This window comes from Alligator mississippiensis, chromosome 7 (assembly GCF_030867095.1).
Source record: "Alligator mississippiensis isolate rAllMis1 chromosome 7, rAllMis1, whole genome shotgun sequence".
NCBI lineage: Eukaryota > Metazoa > Chordata > Crocodylia > Alligatoridae > Alligator > Alligator mississippiensis.
This window is the reverse complement of record NC_081830.1, coordinates 15,306,406-15,323,429: the sequence shown is the minus strand read 5'-3', so window position 1 is coordinate 15,323,429 and position 17,024 is coordinate 15,306,406. Positions and strand designations below refer to the sequence as shown.

Sequence of the window (17,024 nt, the reverse complement as noted above, 5' to 3'; positions counted from 1 at the left end):
GGGAGCATCAAGAAGTAGGAGAACGACTATTCAGGAGGGCACCTCAAGGGAGGATGAGGACTCATGGGCATAAACTAATAAAGGGTAACTTCAGGTTGAACATAAGGAAAAACTTCTTCTCTGTAAGTTTCACCAGGTGCAGTCAACCTCCTTGGAGGTGTTCAAGATGAGGCTGGAAAGGAGCACATCTGAGTCCAAAAACTTCCAGCCCATGGCAGGGGACTGGACTTGATGATCTTACAGGTCCCTTCCAGTTCTATGTTTCTATGGCTCTATACAGCCAATTGACCTGCTCCTGGTTAGGCTTCATCTAGACTATTATGTGAAGTTCTGGGCTCCATGTTGTAAGAAAACATATTGAAAAGTTAGGGAAGTTCAGAGATAGGTGACATGAATGAAAATGGGTTGGAATGCAAGCCATGCAAGGAGAGGTTGAGAGAACTAGGCATATCTAGGTGGCAGAAAAGGTAATTATGGGGGCACATCAGAGCAGCCTGATGAGCTTTACTACTGATCACATTAAACACCACTTAAAAAAAAAAACAAAAAACAGCCCTGCACTCATCGGCTGCTTCAGCAGCTGTCAAGCCTCTGAGGGCTAATGGCTGAGCCCCCCCCCATAGCGTGGGATAGTGAATGACAGTAGGAATTGCCCCCCTTCCTGGCAGGAGGCAGTAAGTGTGGGGCTTTTTTTTGTTTGATTAAGGTGTCCGGATGCTGGGGTCGGACAGGGTGGCCACAGATGGGGTGGGAGAATGGGTGGGGGATCAGGCCTGTTCAGTTCGGAGATTAAGCCAATTTGGCAGTGGTCGAATCTCTGAATCAGATTTGGCTGAATTGATTTGGGACAGCGATTTGAATCACTGAATCCAACCACTGTCCCCTGAACAGGACAAAACCGAATTCAAAGTGAATACTAGCCGTTTTGCACATGCCTACCACAGATGACACATATCCTGGGCTGGAAGTACAAAACAATACCAAAAAGATGATCAAAGTAAAGAATCAAAACAAAACTTTTTTGCTTTAATATACATGAACCCAGGAAGGCTTGTTTCTGATTCTGTGCTTCAGAGGTAAGCTGGGCTCTAGGGAATAAGTCCCAGAAGCCCTAACAAGAGAGATGTGGATAAATCATCTTCCTGCAGCATCAGTTCTTCCAAACCAGTGAAGTTCACTGTCATCTTCAGAGAGAAACTGGTTTGGATCTACTTGTGCCAGGTCAGTCTTGGAGTGGAGATAGCTCCTACTAAGATATTTTGACTTGTGAAGATTTGGTAGTGGCAGGGAAAAGGGAAATTAGATAGATCAGGAGAGGGAAAATAAACAGAGACTCCTGGCACTGGAGGATGAGATCACAAGCTGAGAAAAACTTCACATTACTGTAAGTTTATTAGTCAAATTAACTGTGGTTGTTTGGTAAGAAGAGGAATGTGTGTAGAGGTTAGATAGATGAGTAGAGGGAGAATAAGCTAAGAATCCGGAGGATCTCTCGTAAGCTGAGAAAAACTTCACAAGGAATGCTGCAGTAAGTTTTTAATTGCAATTAAATATGGTTGGGTGGCAAGAAGGGCTATGTGTGGGGTATTGAAGAACCTGAATATGACATTCAGCTGGAAAGCTCTCAGCATCTTAATAGTAAGGTATTCAAAATACTTAACTGGTCAAAGGAAAAAAGGCAAGAAAGGAAAGAAAACAGCTCCCTTTGAAATGTGTGGGTTCTCGGTAGGAAGTTCAGATTTGTAGCATTTCAGTAACTTGAGATTTTTCAGTCAAAAGCTCCTGGAGGTTGCACTTTTATACCAGATTATCTCTCCACCCCGGTACTGATGGTTCTTTTTCATAGATTGATGGTTCTGAAGAAAATACATGTATTGTGAAAAAGGATATGTTTAGCAAAAGACCTTTTTTATAAGAAAGATCTTTCTAGATTTAAATTCTAAGCCCCACGGCAGAGATTCAGTATTGCCCAGCAACACCAGGATTACAATCCCACCTCAGTCATTGCATCCAGATTTGGTTGTTTTCCAGGAAAAATTCCTGGAGGAGGGAGAACTCAGTAAGCCCCACAGTTGATCCCCCTGGAAATGTACTTGACATACCCGAGTGCCTCTCAAATTAGGATTGGGGGGACGCACCAAAGTGTGATGAGGAAATGAATAGTGAGAAGCATCCCTTGACCAAAAGAGATTAAAGTTCTTGTATCCAAATGACAAAGATCAATGATACAATTTGGAGATAACAGGAGGATGATATTGGCTTATCATGGCATAGAGATGACCGTCCAGATAAGGATGGGGACTATGTAAATCAGCTAATAACCCCGTGGCAGGCAGAACTCAGTATAGATTCATTTCAAACAAGGTGACACTTAGGATGCCGTCTATGCTTATGCCGTATATACCACGGAAGAGGAACGGGGGTGTGCTAGCATTTTATTGATCAGCATCTTATTGTAGTCACAAGTGCTGTGTTCAGTGTGTCTGATCTTGCTGTGGCCTTGAAGTTTGCTGAGCTTCTTGCTTTTCCTGTTGTTGCTATTAAAAAACAAATACAAAATGCCACCCTCTGGTCTGAAACTTCACAAAGGGAGATGGTTTAAAAGGGAGATCTGAAATGAGGAGAATGAGAGCATGAAGCAATTGAAAGGCGAAACCTCTGAGATATTGCATGATGAATATTCATAAATAAATATTGTTTTCTGATATATTCTCTTTTGGGTGGTTTGGTTTTATATATATAGAAATATAACCACGGATAAGGAATTTTGTGGAATTTCTTTATACTCATAAAACCATATTCCCAGCAATAATACTTTCCACTGACAATTTTACAGCACTTAAAGATAGACAGTACTGACAGTTAGTTCATGAGCTGTATCTGATATGAGATTGCCTCCTTTTATATTTGTAACATTAATCCTGGCAACTATTCTTGTCCTTCCTTCACAGGCCTTGCACTATGCGCTGAAGAGGGAAATGTCCAACCAAACCACCGTGACTGAGTTCCTGCTCCTGGGCTTTTCTGATATTTGGGAGCTGCAGATCTTACACTTTGTTATCTTTCTCGCAGCATACTTGGCAGCCCTGATGGGGAATCTCCTCATCATCACAATTGTAACTCTTAACTGTGAACTTCATTCTCCCATGTTCTTTTTCTTGATTAATTTGTCCATCGTGGACCTTGGCTCCATCTCAGTGACCGTGCCCAAATCCATGTCTAATTCCTTACTGAACACCAGGTCGATCTCCTACTCTGCATGTGTTGCCCAAGTGTTTTGTCTCTTCTGCTTCTTGGGAGCAAATTTATCCCTTCTCACGGTTATGGCATATGACCGATACATTGCCATCTGCAAGCCACTGCATTATGGGATAATAATGAACAGGAGAACTTGCATCCAGATGGCTGCCTGTGCTTGGGCTGCTGGTGCCATCAACTCTGCCCTGCACACTGGGAACACCTTTAGTCTCCCCTTCTGCCACTCAAATACCATCAACCAGTTCTTCTGTGAAATACCCCAGCTACTCAAACTGTCCTGCTCTGACACATACCTCAGAGAGCTGGCAGCAATTGTCTTGAGTATATTTTTAGCATTAGGCTGTTTTGTTTTCATCATTGTGTCGTATGTTCAGATCTTCACCGCAGTGTGGAGAATCCCCTCGGAGCAGGGCGTTCAGAAAGCCTTCTCCACCTGCATTCCTCATCTTATCGTGGTCTCCCTGTTTCTTTCCACTGCCAGCATTGCCTACTTGAAGCCCGTCTCTGACTCCCTGTCCCCTCTGGATCTCCTGGAAGCTGTTCTGTATTGTGTGGTGCCTCCATTGATGAATCCAGTCATCTACAGCATGAGGAACAGGGAGATCCAAGCTGCCCTTGAGCAACTGCTCCACAGGCTGATCCGCTCCATGAACAATATGTCTATCTTTCTTTCATGACTTTGCTTTACTTATTTCCTGAATAAATTATAAAAGAAAAATATGAGTTTTTTCATAGTATTGTGTGAATCCTACATATAAAAAACAAAGGTGGAGGCTGGCCTGGTACGCAACGCAGGCAAGGAAGTCAGTCAGTGAAAATGGAAATGGAGGCATCCGGGGGTGAGAGAGAGACTGGGGTTGGGAGAGAGGCGAGTAGGGTGATGTAGCAGTGCAGGTAAAAGTGCAGAGGTACCTGGGGAATCAGCTGTCTGGCAGGTTACAGTGTGCCACAATTCGACTGTGTATATGTGAAGGGGAACAGAACCGAGTCAATCGCCATTATGTGACAGCGAGCAGGTCACGTACACAGCTTAAGCTATGAGGAAGTCAAAGGGCTTGACCCCAAACTTCTAGGCTAAGCACAAATTGGAACAATTCTAGTTTAGTAAAAACAGGATAGTGGTATAGAAAGAGTGTGGCTATTAAATAGATTGATGCATCTGTTACTATGCATAAGATGTCATACTTCCTATATCATACTTGCTATAAAATCAAGCTGCACGCGAAGTAGAACAACAGACAGTTTCCTCTCGGGGCAGTTGTCTGTTCAGAATGCATTCTTTAATAAATCAAGTCTTTAAACTTATGTTGTTGTTCGTCTGAGCCTCCGCCTAATGAACCTGGGGACAAGTTTTCCCCAACACATGGAGTTCATGAGTTTCTATACCTAAGGGGCTGATGAAGTGCTGTTCATAGGCCCAGCTGTGAAAAGTGGTTTGCACATTCAAACAAGCACCTAATCTCATCACCAGAACTGAAGCCAACTTCCTACATCTCCAAACACAAAACCTGCCAACCATCCCCAGTACACCACAAACTGCACACCAGCATCTATCCAAGACAACAATACCCAGCTACCTGCGGGGGCACATTCCTCACCCAAAAGACACTCTGCCTCCAGTCTCTCAGGCCTGATCCAAGAGGGAACAAATTATAAACCACTTTTCACAGCCGGGCCTATGAACTTCACTTCATCAGTCTCCTAGGTACAGAAACTCATGGACTCAATCTAGATTAGACAGTGGAGTTCTGGCACACTGTGACCCGCCGGACATCTGACTGCCCAGGTACCTCTGCACTGTTACCTGTGCTGCTACATCCCCCTATCCCCCACAACCCACACCCCAGCCTGTCCCTCACCCCCTGATACCTCCATTTCCATTTTCACTGACTGGCTTTCTTGCCTGCATTGTGTACCAGGCCAGCCTCTGCCTTCTTTACAATTCCTTCCATCCAGGACCAGAAGACACACCAACTGCAGGTACTTCCTCAGCCTGACAAAGGTGTTTTCAATGTAAAAGCTGGCATGCTGGGCAGATAAGCTAAGGTCACCAGGAGCCTTACAACTGCACTGCAACCAGCAAGTGTCAGGTCTGTCAGTTTATAATTATTATCATTGTAATTGCATCATGAATATATAGTCAACTGCAAGTGAATGAACACTGAGACAGTAGGATTACTGCATGTCTTATCACAGAATCTCTTTTAATTATCTTTTTCCTTTTGGAGGGTAGACAGACAGATGGGTAGTAGTCCTTCTAATAGTCCATGCATGTGTGAAAGGCTGGAACTCGAGTTGACATGACTAAGGTTTTGTGAACTTGTCCAGTTACACTAACAGAGACCTTTCCAAACGAAAAGGGTTTGAAGGGAAATTTCCTGATCAGCTTTGCTACTGATCACATTAAACTTTGAGGAAATAGCCCATATCTTAAGTATCTTCATTAAGTTTTCAATACAACAATATCCTATCTAAACCTCGGTATGGCAAAGTGCTTCCTCTTTCCATCTGAGAACATGCTTCCTTGCCCATATCTCCCAAGTGCTCCTTCATCTTTCTTTTCCCTCCAGGCTCTGACTGCAAGGTTTCAGGGCAAGGATGAGAACTACAGACAGGCAGCTCAGTCAGTTTGGGCCCACAGTAAACCATGAAACAAGCATCTTTTGCACCACAAGGAAGAGGATACACAAGGAGAACATTCAAGTAGATTTGCTTATGGAGACATTTTTATTTGTGATGCAGACAGAGGGTTTTGTTTTGTTTTTTTTTCTAAATGGCAAAAGGAATGATTCAAGGTTGAGGAAAGCAAACCATTGAAGAACAGATTGTCATTGATCTGTGTGATAGAGCACATCATTTTCCACCAAAGCCTTGAGGTCCAGTGTTCAGAGGGCTAGGATTTTGGAAAGAGCTCTAGCATTGTTGGGTGCTTAACTATATCTGGCTGGTTTGGAAACAGCTGTCTCATTAACTCCAAGCCTTAATACTGTGTTTTGATCATAGTAAGGGAGAGTTACTCCATCACTAGAGAAAAAAATTCAGGGACATTGGTATCTGTTCACTGCTTCTTAAACAAGTTGAGGTTTTTTTTAAAAAAAACAACCCCTAAAGGAAGTTAAGTGCTTACTTTAAAGGAGATTCAAGGTCTTAAACTCACTTGCATGTTTCAAAATATTCTTAGGATCCTAGGGCTGGAAGGGAGAGTATTACCTGATTCAATGCTATGTTTGGTCCTAATACAACAACACTGTTCTTCAGGTGCATCTATTCATGCAATTAGCACAGCCAAATGAACTCCAGCACAGTTCTTGCTGGAGTTTCTTATTTCTGGGTGCAGAATTAGAGTAGATGGCATTAGATTAGCAATTTGCTGCCAGTCATCCTAGGCAGTGCAGGGCCACAATGGACAGGGGTTGGGTTGGGGGGACCTGTCCATTGCTCCTATGTGGAGATCAGGATATCAGTCCAGCTTAATGGTGCTGGCTTGGGGTGATGCCTTGTGCCCAAGTGTGGGGGGTGGGGGGTGGAAAGCACTGGTGGGACTGGGGTGAGGTGAGACATGAGTGGGAAGCAGCACCAGGACTTTCTTGTAGGGTTTGTTAAAGACACCATCAACATGCCTAGGTGGGAAACAAAGATCACATGTAATGAAGAGGATCGAAGGCCAGACCGTAGGAGGGTGGGTGGGGGAGGGATCACGGCCTCATCCTGATGAATGACGTCCCCCAACTGGCTGGTTGGTCTGAGTCTGGTTTCTCCTCTCCCCACTGCAGCACTGCTCAATTTAAAGGGGTATAGGTACACAGTGTGCAGCCCCCAGCCATTCCCAGCCCAGTTCAGGAGAAAGCTGATTTTGGTATTCCCCTGCAGCAGAGATGTGTGAGCTTCTGCTGCTTTCAGATCTGCTCAGAAGACAAGGGCTTCACAGGGCCAGAGATCCCAAGATCCGTGCAGCTGGGAGCTGTCCCCCACTTCAGGACAGTTCCCATCTCTCTCCAAAATTCAGGTCTGACCCCTGTGCCCCCTGCCAGCCCAGGGCTGGCACCAGGGAAGCCTGGAGCTCCCTCTGGCTGCTGCAGGGGGCAAAGCAGGGCAGATGGGCAGGAACAGCCCTGCACTCAACTGCTCCCTCTGGGAGCAGGTGCAGAGTAGTGTAACAGCTGCACAGGAGGATCCTAGGACTGGAGAGGAGGATCCAAATCCAGCTTTGAAAGATTTGAGGGAAGAGGCACAGCCCCCCACTCCCCCACTGGAACAGGAACTGAAACTTGCTCCAGGAGCTGACATCAGGACAAGGAAGAGCATGTATAGCACCATCAGGAGCTAATCTCTTCACCAGGCATGGAGCTGTGCAGCTTTCAGACACAGGTGTCCCCATGATAAGAGGGAAAGGGAATGGCCAGCCTCAGCTGGTAGGCTGTTTGGGAGCTGTCAGGTCAGAACCCTGCAGGCATGGGTGACTGGTGCCCCCCCAGGGGCCAGTCAGTGACTGGGAGGGGTGGGGTCCCCTCGCGGCCAATTGCATCAACTGGGAAGCAGCTATGGCACTTCTGGAAATGTCTGCATTGCTCCCAGAAGTCACCACAGTGTTTCATATGGTGCTGCCCCTCCTCGGCTAGTGCTCGTGGGGGGGGGGGGGGCATTGGCACTTCCGCTTGCCCATTATCTAAGTGAGGAGCACGGCTTGTCAGGGGGTGCACCCCTATGCCTGGAGGAGGGAGGCTGGTTTGAGCCAGGAGGGCTCAGGGCTGCAAGAATAAAGGACATGCCAGGGGAGGGGAACTCCTGTGCTGGACTGTGAGCATGGGAGGGGAGGCCATTTGAGAAGAGGAATGGATGAGAAGGAACAAACCTCAAAGGTGGGGAGTGAGGAGACATTTAATACTGTAGCATTTGCAGGCAGTTTATTTACAGAAGAGGTAAGAGGAAACCCTTCACCCGCATCATCTGCCCTGAAGTTTCGGCGCAATGGCCAGCCTGATGAAAGGAGTTCAGAGCCTCAAGAATGACAGGAGCTGTGTTTAGACCATCTATTGGTGGATCCTAGCAATAAATGTGTTCCTATTTATTACAATGAGAGGGTAGGATTCATTCTAAAAGGAAACTGTTGGGGTTTTTTTAATCAAAAGGATATGACCAGGTGAGTGTAATCAGTGCAGGAGTCTGGTGTAAGGGAGCAACCCCCTGTATTAGAATTATTCACTTATGGTTACATTGCTAGATTGTATTCAAATGATTGGTTTTATTATTCTCTATTGATAACATATATATGTATATATGCCTTCTTTTTTATTAATCTCTTTCTCTTTCTGTATATAGTTATATATATAATAAAGAAACCCATCTGTTCATTGGGCTTGAATTAAATGCTTGGGTGGTGAGGGTGAGGGCCACACCCCTCCCAGGGACACCCCAGTCAGCAGATCTCCCTGAGGGAGATCCCAGGGCTACTGGCACCTTGAGGATCTGAAATTTAGCATATCGCCCGGCCTACTGCACTAGCGATGGTTACAGTAGTATTAGGTTACTGCACAGTAGCATCACATAAAAGGTGTTTGCTGGTGTTACTGTGTAGTAACTCTGGTTACTACGTATTTATTTAATACTTAACTTATATAAGTATGAAATAAATATGCACTAACCACTGTACAGTAGTGTCTTGTGTAGATGCACCCACTGGGCCTTTTTTTAATGCACAATAACCTTGAGGTTAATCTACACTTTAAAAGAAAAAGGAAAAAAAAATCCCTGCACGCACCAGGTGCTGCAGCGGCTGTCACAGACTCTAGGGGTTCATGGCAAAGCCCCCCCACACAGTGCAGGGTAGTGAGGGGCTGTGCAGATCACACACCTGGCTGGCAGGAGCCAGTGAGTGGAGGTCTTTTTTTTTTTCCTTGTTTTTTCTTGGGGTTTTTTTGTTTTTTTTTTAAGGTGCCAGGATGCTGGGACTGGGTGGGGCAGTGATTGATGGGGCTGGGGGAGTGGGCGGGGGATCGGGCGTGTTCAATTTGGAGATTCAGCCAAATGGCAGCGGACAAATCTCCAAATCATATTTGGCTGAATTGATTTGGGACAATGATTTGAATCACTGAATTGAAATCACTGTCCCCTGAATCCAAAGTGAATACTAGCCACTTTACACAGGCCTACCACTGATGATACATATCCTGGCCCAGAAGTAGGAAACAATAGATAAAAGATGATTAAACTAAAGAATCAAAACAAAACTTTTTTTTTTCCTTAGAAGACATGAATCCTGGAAGGCTTGTTTCTGATTCTGTGCTTCAGAGGTAAGCTGGGATCTAGGGAATAAGTCCCAGAAGCCCTAACAAGAGAGATGGGAATAAATCACCGTCCTGCAGCATCAGTTCTTCCAAAACAGTGAAGTATACTGTCATCTGCAGAGAGAAACTGGTTTGGATCTACTTCTGTCAGGTCAGTGTTGGAGTGGAGATAGCTCCTACTAAGATATTTTGACTCGTGAAGATATGGTAGTGGCAGGGAAAAGGGAAATTAGATAGATCAGTAGAGGGAAAATAAGCAAAGACTCCTGGCACTGGAGGATCAGATCACAAGCTGAGAAAATCTTCACATTGCTGTAGGTTTATTATTTAAATTAACTGTGGTTGGTAAGAAGAGGGATGTGTGTGGAAATTGGATAGATCAGCAGAGGGAAAATTATGCAACATTATTTGTGAAGTTTTTCTCAGTTTAAGATAGATCCTTGAGATTCTCTGCTTAAGTTTTTAAAAGCAATTAAATATGGTTGGTTGGCAAGAAGGGCGGTTTGTGGGGTATTTAAGAACCTGAAAATGACATTGAAGTGGAAAGCTCTCAGCATTTTAATAGCAAGGTGTTCCAAATTCATTAGCTGGTCAAAGGAAAAAGAAAAGAAAGAAAAGAAAATTCTAAGCCCCACGGCAGAGATTCAGTCTTGCCCAGCAACACCGGGATTACAATCCCACCTCAGTCATTGCATCCAGATTTGGTTGTTTTCCAGAAAAAAATCCTGGAGGAGGAAGAACTCAGTAAGCCCCACAGTTGATCCCCCTGGAAATGTACTTGACATACCCGAGTGCCTCTCAAATTAGGGTTGGGGGACCCACCAAAGTGTGACGAGGAAATGAATAGTGAGAAGCATCCCTTGCCCAAAAGAGCTTAAAGTTCTTGTACCCAAATGACAAAGATCAATGACACAATGTGGAGGTGACAGAAGGATGGTATTGGCCTATCATGGCATAGAGATGACCGTCCAGATGCAGATGGGGACCATATAAATTGGCTTATAACCACGTGGCAGGCAGAACTCGGTATAGATTCATTTCATACAAGGTGACACTTAGGATGCTGTCTATGTTAATGCTGTATGTAGCAGGGAAGAGGAAAGGGTGGTGTTAGCAGTTTATTGACCAGCTTCTTATTGTAGTCACAAGTGCTGTGTTTATTGTGTCTGATCTTTCTGTGGCCTTTAAGTTTGCTGGGGTTCTTGCTTTTCCTGTTGTTGCTATTAGAAATCAAATACAAAATGCTGCACTCTGGTCTGCCAACTTGATGAAGGGAGATGGTTTCATAGTGAGATCTGAAATGTGAGAATGAGAGCATGAAGCAATTAAAAGCAAACCGTCTGAGATGTTGCAAAATTGATATTCATAAGTATAAACCTTGTTTTGTTCTGAAATACTCTCTCTTGTGATGTTTGGTTTTATACATACATATATGCCCACAGATAAGGAATTTGTGTCATTTCCTTATACTCATAAAAACATATTCCCAGCAATAATACTTTCCACTGACAATTTTGCAGCACTTAAAGATAGACAGTACTGACAGCTTGTTCATGAGGTGTTTCCAACATGGGATTCCCTCCTGTTATTTTTGTAACTCTGATCCTGACCACTGTCCTTGTCCTTCGTTCACAGGCCTTGCACTATGCGCTGAAGAGGGAAATGTCCAACCAAACCACCGTGACTGAGTTCCTGCTCCTGGGCTTTTCTGATATTCGAGAGCTCCAGATATTACACTTTGTTATCTTTCTAGCAGCATACTTGGCAGCCCTGATGGGGAATCTCCTCATCATCACAATTGTAACTCTTAACTATGAACTTCATTCTCCCATGTTCTTTTTCTTGATTAATTTGTCTCTTCTGGACCTTGGCTCCGTCTCAGTGACCATGCCCAAATCCATGTCTAATTCCCTATTGAACATCAGGTCAATCTCCTACTCTGGATGTGTTGTCCAAGTGTTTTGTCTCATCTGCTTCTTGGGAGCAAATGTATCCCTTCTCACAGTTATGGCATATGACCGATATGTTGCCATCTGCAAGCCACTGCATTATGGGATAATAATGAACAGGAGAGCTTGCATCCAGATGGCTGCCTGTACTTGGGCTGCTGGTGTCATCTACTCTGCATTGTACACTGGGAACACTTTTACCATACCCTTCTGCCAATCAAATACCATCAACCAGTTCTTCTGTGAAATACCCCAGCTACTCAAGCTTTCCTGTTCTGCCACATACCTCAAAGAGCTCGCAGCTCTTGCCTTTAGTGTGTGTTTAGCTTTAGGCTGTTTGGTTTTCATCGTTGTGTCGTATGTTCAGATCTTCACCGCAGTGTGGAGAATCCCCTCTGAGCAGGACCATCAGAAAGCCTTCTCCACCTGCATTCCTCACCTTATCGTGGTCTCCCTGTTTGTTTCCACTGCCGGCATTGCCTACTTGAAACCCATCCATGACTCCCCATCCCCTCTGGATCTCCTGGCAGCTGTTCTGTATTGTGTGGTGCCTCCATTGATGAATCCAGTCATCTACAGCATGAGGAACAGGGAGATTCAAGCTGCCCTGAGGAAACTGCTCCAAAGGTTTTGAGGAATCTACTTGAGAAATAATAGGTCTATCATTCTTTAATTACTTCACTTCAGTAGTACATATATTTTTGGTGATGAATTGCTTTCATACTATCATGTGAAACCTGCTTATAAAAATGAAGGTGGTGGGCTTAATTTTGTAGCATGCTAAGGACAATGATTCTTTATGCAGATCATTTTGCATTAACACTGTTGAAGTGGAAAAGTATTATTTCATTCATCAATGTTTCTTTGTCCCACCTAAAATAAATCCCACCAATTGCAATGTCATAGAATTATAGAAAATCATAGTAATTAGCATTGGAAGGGATCAAAAGATGTAATCTAGTGCAGGGGTGCCCAAAGTTTTTATGCTATGACCCAGCTAACCATGGCTTGGCAAACCATGGCCCAGCAGTCACAGAGGACTGCGGACAGATTTTCTGGCCGACAGGTAAGGATACCCATCTTCAGGGCAGTGGTGCAGCAAACCCTGAGCTGCCATGGGCCTAGCCAAAGGGGCCATGGCCTCTCCATCCAGCTGTGGCGGGCCATGGTTTGCCGGTCTGCTGCTACTTCCGGTCTGGCAGCCAACCATGCCGCAGACCAGCAGCTGCTGCCCAGGGATTAAGAACCCCGATCTAGTTAAAATCCCAAAATTATAAAGAATTTTAGAATTTTTTTTTTCTAGTTGGTATAATTAGCTATTTGGATGGCAGAATATATAAAAATATCCAGATGAGGTGAAACTGGGATGAACTGCAAACACTTTATATCATAAACATAGATATATATAGATTGGGAAAATGGGCTAAAAACAACAGGATGAAATGTAAAGAAATAAATGCAAGGTGCTGCACCTATCAAGCACTCATCAAAAGCCAAATACAGGTTGGGTTATAAATGGCTGGGTGACAACAGTGTTGAACAGGATCTGGGGAGTCTGGTGGGTCACAGACTCAACATGAGACAGCAACTTCATGTAGCTGCAAAAAAACTGACTTCAGTTTGGGGCTTCCACAACAGAGGTATTAGATTAAAACATGGGAAGTGATGGTTTCCACTCTCCATGGTGCTGGTTAGGCTTCATCTAAAGTACTTTGTGAAGGTCTGGGCTCCGCATTTTAAGAAGGAATATGGAGAAGTTAGAGAGTTCAGAGATAGGTGAAAGAATGCTAAAGGGCTGGAAGGCAAGTCATGCAGGGAGAGGGTAAGAGAACTAGGCATGCTTAGCTTGCAGAAAAGGCAATTAAGGGGCAGATCATAACAATCTTTAAATATCTGAAAAGCTGCCAAGAAGAAGAGGGTGAACAACTATTCTCCCTTGCTGCATTGGGAAGGATATCAAGCTTCAGATTATAGCAAAGTAGAAGTAGATTAGACTTTGGGGAAAAAGCTCCCTTGCTTTTAGAATAGTGAGGAAGTGGAATAGACTTCTCGGGGAAGTTGTGCAGTCTCCGTCTTTGGAGGTTTTCAGAACGAGGCTGGAGATGCACTCATCAGGGATGATTTAGGAGTGACATTCCTGCATTTGTACAGGGGCTTAGACCACATGCCCCTTGAGGCCCCTTCTAACCCTTCGACTTTATTGTTCTAATATAATAAAAGGCTTAGTCTGTCTGTTGGTCTGTCTGCAAAGCTTTTGCCCTACTGTGCATGTGCCAATTGGCTGGGCTGGCTGGGTGGCCAGGGGCAGGGCCAGCTGAGTTAAAACAGGACCCCTTTGCCATGCCACCTTCTCCTGCAGCCTCTGGCTCGGTGGCTCCCCCCACCCCACCTCCACAGAGGGAAAAAAAATAAAGATGACATGAGCACTTTAGAAATGGTGGGGCCAGCTGAGGTAAAGTGTGAGCCCCTCTGTCACGGTGGGGTTGGACCTGAGGGGTGGGGAGGAGGGGGAGTGGGGTCAGACCTGAACTGGGGGACAGTGGGGGCAAGGTCAGACCCAAAGAGCAGGGGAGGGAGTGGGTGAGGCGGGGTCAGACCTGAACCAGGTGGGGGGGGCAGGGAGCAGCGTTAGCCCTGAAGTGGGGGGGGGTGGCGAACCGTGTTGGACATGATTGGTGGCAGAGTGTGGGGGTTGGATGCTAACGGGGGGGAGGGAGGTGGGGCTGGGTTGGACACACACTGAGGGTGTTTGATGGCAGGGACTGGCCTGATCCAGGGGGGATGGGGGAAACAAGATTGAACCCAAACCAGGATGAGAGGGATGCCTCCCCGAAACAGGGCGAGGCAGGGAGTAGGGGGAGGGTTGGAACTGAATGGGGGGATGGGGTCAGACCCAAAGTGGGAGAGCAGGTTCAGACCCAAAGTGGGGGAACAGGTTCAGACCCAAAGGGGGGAGTGGGGTGTGCTTAGTGACCTGTTGCAGAGGCAGTTCTCAAAGTAACATTGGCTGACACAAAGTCAGCCTGACATAAGTTCACAATATTTGGTTGCGAGTAAAAGGGTATGAATTTTGTCGGCCTTTGGGGAAAATGCTGGAAACTCAGAATTCCCTGTGTGATGACAATTCCAGTTCATGCTCCGGTGTCCTCTCCAGATACATCATAGGGACACAACTCTGGAAGACACAAAACCTCTGATGACAGGTCTCCAATCAGACACTGCCTCAAAGGGGTAAACTTGACCTGAAAGCTAGGGCAGAACTGGTCATTATGAACATCCCTGCTCATTCCTCAAGAGCAGCATCTGCGGCTGCTCTCAGGACTCCTTGCCCTCAGCACTGTAGCTCCCAGGGTGATTTTGGAAAATAGGCCCATTGTGTTTCATTAAACTACAGCATTGACAAATCCAAGATAGACACAGGGCTTTCCCACTTGCCTGTGAAATGGCCATGACAGATCTTGAGATGAATACATTACCCCTTTGTCCTCCACTGAAGGACAGGCAATAACAACCCCCTTGAGATCAGGGTTCCCCTGATATGCAGGAGGTAGTTCAGTCTCCTCGTCCTTACCCCTCTAGCCATGGCAGGTCTAGTTTGGGAAGGAAGGCCAGACTACTGCTTTCCCCTCCCGACCCTGTCAAGTTGCACGCAGCTGCAAGGGTACCAGTGATCAGTGGGGCTGAAAATTAAACCCCATGGAGATACTAGGGGCACTTTCTCTGTCTCAGGGCAATTGTCTCAGGCTCTCTGTAGACTCAGGTAGGCATCACTGTAGCAATTGCATTCAAGGCATCACTACAGGAGGTGGTCCAGTTCATAGGCTACAGAATGGGGTGGGTCACCCAGACCATGGCCCAACCAACTTTTAGCACATTAATTTATATATCCCACAAATGCGCAATTGTCATTCTAGTTAAAAGTGTATAGCTATTTTTTAACTGCATAGCTTGCTAAATTAATGTGCTAAAAGCTGGTCGGGCCATGGACCAGGTGGCCCACCCCATTCCATGGCCTAGGGTCCAGTTTGTAAGAAGTCCATTTTCTGATTCTGGCCTCTATCAGAGACTCAGGGCATTGAATTAAATATGAAAGCAATGTTAACATACAGTTAAAAGATTCCTGAAAAAAATTATCAAAATTGCATTATTGACCTGAAAAGAACTAGCTGAAGAGTTATGGGCAGTTTTGAGGAGTCCCAGCCATCTTAATCTGTCCTCCTTAGTGCCTTTTGCCTCTGTCTGCTTGTTGCCATTTTTGAATAGGGTATTTATGGAGTCTAAAGGAACACAGCACTGAAGATTTGCATTTCTCATCCCCATCTATCCTTTGCTAATCCCACAATTAATTCATCTGAAAGTTAAGAAAACCACAGAGTTTGAGACAGAACAAGGTGGACACAGTGACATGTTTATTAAAACACTAAGAAGTACATAGCATAAAAGGCAAGAGGGAAGATGCCAAGCCACGTATACCAGAGGTGATGATGGGCCTAAAATACACATTCCTAAAAGTGTCTGAGTGCCTCTGAATTGTTAGATGCCTAAATATCTTTGCTAGTCTGGCCCAAGAGAGACCTGGTTAAATCCCCTTCACGCAGCTTCAGGTCTTCAATTTTCTCTAGTGACAAACTGGTTTGGGTCTAGTTTTGTCAGCCACGGAGTGAAGGTAAGCTATCTGAGCATTTAACACCGAAATAAGACTCTGCTAGGGAAAAGGGAAATTATATATATTGATCAAAGGAAAGTAAGTAAAGACTCCTGGGACTAGATGATCAGATCACAAACCAGGAAAAACCTGAGTAAGAAAACTGCAGCCAGTTTGTCATTGCAATAAAATGTATTTGGGTGGTTAAAAGATGAGTGTGTGTGTGTGTGTGTCCATGTCATTTAAGAACTTGAAAATGAGATAAACCTGGAAATCTATAAGGCAATGTAAATGTATTAAAAGTGCTCTAGCTGGGCACTGGGGGGGGTGCAAAAAAACTCCCTCCAGAAAATTTCAATTTGTCACCCAGAATCCATTTCTTATTTCAGTTTTGGACAACTGGATACTTTCAAGCAAACTACCAGAAATGACACATTTTAAATCCAATTTTCTTCTTTCCGTCTCTGAACCTTTTTATGGTTTAATGTTAGTGTGTCTATGAAAGTTAAGAGTTTTGAAGAAATAGAAATACTGTGACAAAGGCTAGGTTTAGAACAAATACTTCTTTTTATAAGGAAACTTTAATGGAACCAGACCTCTGGCTCTATATTCAAATATATTGGATCTCAACATAATATCATTGCGGACAAGGTCAGACAGGGTTCTTTGGGTATTTGTAATATCTTTTATTAGAACATCTATATAGTTGGAAAAATGTTTTTTTGCAAGCTTTTGGGCACAAACACCCTTCTTCAGGAGTAGGGAGAGTGTGATGGTGTTTTCTGTTCCCCTGGATGGAATAGAAACCAGTGTGTAAAATCCAGGTCTGTGAAAATGCAAATGCTTAATGGTGAGGTACAGAGGCGAGGGGAGACAATAGGAGGCAAG

The 17,024-nt window shown here is 44.8% G+C and overlaps 2 protein-coding genes across 2 annotated transcripts; both read left to right on the top strand.

Annotated features, from left to right (window-relative positions):
- Positions 1 to 3,089: 3,089 nt before the first annotated feature.
- LOC132251820 (olfactory receptor 14A16-like) lies at positions 3,090 to 3,848 on the top strand (the record flags this gene model as incomplete). The annotated part of the gene is made up of 1 exon (XM_059731744.1): positions 3,090 to 3,848. A coding segment is annotated over exon 1 (759 nt), but the record flags the coding sequence as incomplete, so codon positions are not given.
- A 7,356-nt stretch (positions 3,849 to 11,204) lies between these two features.
- Positions 11,205 to 12,125, top strand: LOC132251819 (olfactory receptor 14A16-like). Its single transcript, XM_059731743.1, has one exon. The coding sequence runs from the start codon at positions 11,205 to 11,207 to the stop codon at positions 12,123 to 12,125; it is 921 nt and encodes a 306-aa protein (XP_059587726.1).
- Positions 12,126 to 17,024: the final 4,899 nt, after the last annotated feature.